Raw genomic sequence first — 5,180 nt, 5'->3', positions numbered from 1 at the left:
AAGATGTTGCCTACCACTTCCAGATCTCGTTCTTCATCTTCTTCATCCCGAGCTAATCCAATGTTCCTTCAGTATTTTCGCCGTATCGTCAAGGTTCGTGGATTTTGATCTCAGATTTAGACATATAGATTCGTCATTTTCTTAGATCAAATTACGGGTAGAAACCTCGGGTTTAGCTGAATCGATTCTTTGGCTCCGCAGTGTCACTTAGCTTTAGCAAGTTCTGATGTTGTAGATCACTTCCTAGAGATTCTGTTGGGAGTGTGTGTCATGATCTGATAATCAAACAAGATATTTTCAGGATACTGATGTAGAGATAGAGGTCATGTAGTTTGGGGGATTTGTAAGATAATGCAATTTATTAAATGGTGAATTTGTATATCTGGAGGTCATGTTCGAGTTTGACTTTTGGGCTATGAAACTTTTCTTGTTTGTTCATTGCAGTGGCAGCAAATGGATGTTGAATATACTTTCTGGCAAATGCTTAACCTTTGTACATCTCCCAAAGTTGTGTAAGTCTTTTTAATTATGTTCCAGAACTGGATAAAGTCGCCCAGGATTTTACTAGAGAGCTGTACTAGGATGGAATGGTAGTTTTAGATTTGTGCAAGGCTACTATTGAGATTGAGAAGATCAATAGTGTAGTCTAATCCAACATGTTGGAATGTTTTTAGTCAAGTTACTATGTGGTGAGTTTCTTATTCTCGTACTTTTTGTATGTTTGTTTGCATGTGGGCGCTTTGGCATCAGCTATCAACACACTAAGTATCACAAACGTAAGCTCAACTTTCATTAGCAAACCCTTATGCTACTGCAACCAGCTTTTATTTTTGCTTCTATATGATTTAGCCTTCTGTTCTGAAAGTACCTTGAGACGTCCACTTTTACAATGAATACCTAGCAAGCGGAGAATCCTTGTGATATTTTCTAGTTGTGCAGCTTTTTGCGTTATGTCCTCTTCTTTACTCAAAATTTTATGTTAGTTCATGCTAAAGATAAGCTTAAGTTTCGTATGGCCTGAGAGTTTTAGTGCAGTTGCTTTAATTTCTCTTATTCTCTCTTTCTCTCAGAAACTAAGAACCAATGGGCACGTGATGACCCTGCGTTTATTGTGATCTGTAGCCTACTTCTTGCTGTTGCAACTGTAGCCTATTGTGCCACGTAAGTATTTTGTATATGTACTTATGTTTGATTATGACCATAATACTATTTAATTATGTTTCTTGTTGATTTTAATCTGATGTTTATACTTCAGGTATGACCATAGTGGCTCTCATGCTGTCGTCGTAGTCGTTTCAGTTTTGCTCTCACATTTCTTAATCACCGGAGCAGTTATAGCTACATGCTGTTGGTAAGGTGTTTCTATCATTGCATAGACATAGACATTTGTTGGTGTAAAATCTTACGCGGCTTAAATGTTATGCTTGCTTGATATGTCTACTAGTTTCATTCGTGCTATAAACACTGTTACTCCCTTTACGACTAGAATTGCTTATCTTATCTTATTCTTGTTTTGCTCATTATATCATGCAAGAAAAACACTCTTAAGATTTGGTACTAAAATCCCTCTTATGAACATTGCCAGTTTTGTGACAATCACTCTTCCACAAATTTGAATCCTTCTCTACAGTTTTCTTCCTCGTAATCTTACACCACGGTTTATCAAATATACACTGTTTTTCTGACTTAAGATATGGATTACCAGGTTTTTGACAAACTCTTACCTTCGCGAGGAGGCTCCAAATAGTCATGTGGTGGAACAACGCGTTGAATGGTAAGTTTATGGACTATATCTTATCTTTTCACCTCCTTTCTTTTGGTTACTTTGTTCCCTCTCTAAGATGAGTTAGAATCTCCAAAACAGAAAATTTCATGTTCGTAGTTCAGTATTCATATTATAGTTTCTCCGATTTATAATCTCTACCTGTGTGAGTATGTTCATGAATACCTTTATCCATTTTTCTGTAGGCTGTATACATTTGATGTTCACTGCAACTCGTTCTTTCCAATGTTTGTGCTGCTCTACGGTAATTACACCTTCAAATACATTACTCAATTCTCAAACTGGGATTATTTATGACTTATACTTTCATCTTGTGTGGTAGTCATACATTATTTCTTATCACCACTCCTGATAACGCACGGATTCATCCCTTTACTGTTATCAAATCTGCTTTTCATGGTCGGGGCTTCGTACTACCATTATCTTAACTTCCTAGGATATGACGGTAAGTCTCATAAATTTCTTTCCATCCTTAATATATCTGCTGTATAATTTGGGGCTAACAGCATTGTTTGTTGTGAATTCATATAGTACTTCCATTTTTGGAGCGAACAACATTCTTCCTCTACCCAATCGGGGTGGTGATTGTCCTGTCCCCTATTTGTAAGTTCAATCAGATTCATTGGTTTCACAGATTCCTCTTCCTCAAAAAAGCGTAAACATTGTCTCAAGTTTGTTCTCCATTTTTGCAGTGATCTTAAGCGGATTCAACCCGTCAAGATACTTTATGAACATGTACTTCAGCCAAAGGTTATAAAAAAACAGCCACATCAGTGGATTCCCAAGGGCTTTCGCACTGCACATACATCATTCAAGTAAGGAACAAGAAGATTGAGAGAGTATGATTTTCTTTTTTTACCCCGTGACACAGATCATCGTATTGCTCAGTTTCTGGTACAACTTCAAAGGCTACTTACTAGGACCAGTAACATTTTCTAAACGTGACCCATTTTAGCAAGTGCGCTGTTAAATGTAGTGTTTTCTTGGTATCTTCCTTTTCTCCCTCTTTTATATTTTCAGTTTGCGGTAATTTATATGTTACATGTTGAGATCGACTGCTTGCTTCTTTGAGCCTTAAGTACAAACTGATGATCTTCGCTGAAACTGGAAAGGTGTAGTTAAGGATGGGTCAGTCAGATATTTGATTTGATGAGCATCTCTGTAAGGGCAACAACTCATTGTCATCTTTGGATGCAAAATTCGCATCCAATGCCATCTAAATTTCAACAAAAAAAAAATTCTATCACAATTGATTTTGCATCCAAATTACTAATAACGAATCAGCCACACGAACAATCTCCGGCCAGAAATGCTTAATTTTAGCGGCGAATCAAAACAACTGGTACGATGAAATGTGTGGTAATTTCTCATTGACGACCAATATAATTCACTTTAGTCACTGGACTATTCTATCAGTTCATATCTAGATTGGTGTAAAGTAGCTCTTCAAACAGCAACTTTAGTAAGGAAATATTTACAATAAGATGTGTGTATATACTTGCAGAAAATAATTACGTGCAAGGCAGAGCAGTGTATTAAGTATTTTACCAACTAGTAGACATTCTCCTTGCCCTGAAAAACTGAATCATGTGCTTATAGACATCTTCATTGGCACTTGCGCCGAGCACAAAGTCAATGTGACCATAATTCTCAAGATATAGCAACTCTGGTCGGGAAGGTAGTTCGGCGAGAGTATGTTCCACATCTGTCACATCTGCTAAACCATCAGTTCCACCATACCCCATCCACATTGGCAATGATCCCGGTATGAGGCTGAGTTTAAATTCCGGAGGTTTCGACATCCCATAAGTCCGGAGATTTTTGAAATACCCGTAGTCGTATTGTGCAAAAGACCCCTTTCGAATCACTGGGGTAAATGATTGTAAAGATTGAAGGCATTATAATTGAATCAAAGAGAGCATGAGTAGGTAAGCTAGGCCATGTAACACACAAGAAGTTATGGCATTTGACCAAGTTATATCAAGGTTTAAAGGATTAGAGATCTTACTTTGGAAAAGGTGTCGAATATTCTTGACAGATGATGGGTGAGGCTCATAATCTAGATAGTATTCTATCTTCGACGCATTGAAACAACAATTCGTCCCTGCCACTCGTTGATATTAGTCCAAAAGAAAGATTAAAAAGGCACAAATTCATACACAGAAAGTATCACTACAGGGAGATTAGAGGAAAAGAGAAAAAAAAAACCTGTTATGGATGTGAGGAAGTCAGTGCAATCCATATGCCCTTCACATAACGAGTCAACAAGTTTAACTAACATATCACTGAAAGCACAGATAGAAAATAAGCAGACCAGATGGTTAGTAAAGAAAGGTGGCACTTTAACAACACACACAAAAAACTACACGAGAAAAAAAGTTACAAACCTTCTAAAGTTTATTTGATGCAGCCCAAGTGCAACTACCATCTGTAAGTAGTAGCAAACGTGTTAACTTGATTCTCTCATATCGCTTTAATGACATTTGAGAGCCAAGAGTACCTGATCGAGATGCATAAAAACCATTCTTTCAACAAGTGGAGCTGTGACATGATCCAAATATGATATTGGACAAAGCAACGCTGCTGCTTCAACCATTTCTGCGACATGCGGCTGAGTAAGAGCAGCAAAAGACATGATAGTCCCCTGTCAAACAAATTAAAGAAAGTTAAATTACTAGAAATCAACAAAAAAGGAACACACATATATATTCAGTAGAATGATGACCTGAGAATGTCCAACAAGGAAGATTTTGGAGTTTGAAACTGAATACAGATACTGAATCATTGCTGCTAAGTCATACATGGCCAAATCTTGCCAACTCCAGTCCCAAAATTCCTGCATATAAAAGCATTACTTTTCTTATCCTCCTTTCTCCACACTATAATGTCAACAACATCACCTGTTCTTGCCAGCATTAATCATTTTTATTAACAATAAGTGGTTGTTGTACCAAAACTAAAATGAACATTTTTAGGTAAAGCTCATACATACAGAGGAACAAAGACAAGATAAGTCTTTGGCATACCTTATCACTTTCAGATAAAGTTACATGTCCATAACTGTAACGTGTACCACGAACATTACCAACCCATACATCAAACCCATGATCAGCAAGAATGAAACCTAGTGACTCTTTTGGTGAATTCAAGAACCACGCATCTCCAGCCTTATCACACACACACACACAAAAAGATTAAATTTTTTAGCAATTGTATACCTAAATTTTACCAAGAACAGAGATGTTAAAGTTAAAGCCTTTAAAACAAGATTTTACCATAAAGAGTCCATGCTGAAGCAGAACAGGTGGACCATATTCAAGTCTTGGACCATGAGAGGCCACACGTTGCAAAGCTAATATGTAACCATCCTTTGTTTCAATCTACAAACCAAAAAAAA

The 5,180-nt window shown here is 37.1% G+C and overlaps 2 protein-coding genes across 2 annotated transcripts in view; one reads left to right on the top strand and one right to left on the bottom strand.

The window, feature by feature from the left end:
• Positions 1-2,868, top strand: part of LOC104793371 (protein unc-50 homolog) — a 7,985-nt gene extending 5,117 nt beyond the window's left edge. Inside the window, exons 2-11 of the mRNA XM_010468984.2 lie at positions 4-93; positions 445-512; positions 751-776; positions 1,071-1,161; positions 1,256-1,351; positions 1,706-1,774; positions 1,969-2,027; positions 2,106-2,228; positions 2,315-2,386; positions 2,476-2,868. Of these exons, the coding sequence (XP_010467286.1) occupies positions 4-93; positions 445-512; positions 751-776; positions 1,071-1,161; positions 1,256-1,351; positions 1,706-1,774; positions 1,969-2,027; positions 2,106-2,228; positions 2,315-2,386; positions 2,476-2,540 (759 nt within the window). The 3' untranslated portion in view covers positions 2,541-2,868. The remainder of the gene's footprint in view (positions 1-3; positions 94-444; positions 513-750; positions 777-1,070; positions 1,162-1,255; positions 1,352-1,705; positions 1,775-1,968; positions 2,028-2,105; positions 2,229-2,314; positions 2,387-2,475) is intronic.
• The window catches only part of LOC104748710 (triacylglycerol lipase 1-like), a 2,690-nt gene continuing 721 nt past the window's right edge, over positions 3,212-5,180 (bottom strand). Inside the window, exons 2-9 of the mRNA XM_010470310.2 lie at positions 5,059-5,163; positions 4,810-4,950; positions 4,509-4,619; positions 4,284-4,427; positions 4,171-4,211; positions 3,992-4,068; positions 3,792-3,887; positions 3,212-3,650 (exon numbers count right to left, since the gene is read on the bottom strand). Of these exons, the coding sequence (XP_010468612.1) occupies positions 3,328-3,650; positions 3,792-3,887; positions 3,992-4,068; positions 4,171-4,211; positions 4,284-4,427; positions 4,509-4,619; positions 4,810-4,950; positions 5,059-5,163 (1,038 nt within the window). The 3' untranslated portion in view covers positions 3,212-3,327. The remainder of the gene's footprint in view (positions 3,651-3,791; positions 3,888-3,991; positions 4,069-4,170; positions 4,212-4,283; positions 4,428-4,508; positions 4,620-4,809; positions 4,951-5,058; positions 5,164-5,180) is intronic.

This window comes from Camelina sativa, chromosome 15 (assembly GCF_000633955.1).
Source record: "Camelina sativa cultivar DH55 chromosome 15, Cs, whole genome shotgun sequence".
In the NCBI taxonomy this organism is placed as follows: Eukaryota; Viridiplantae; Streptophyta; class Magnoliopsida; order Brassicales; family Brassicaceae; genus Camelina; species Camelina sativa.
This window is presented reverse-complemented; position numbering and strand designations above follow the sequence as displayed.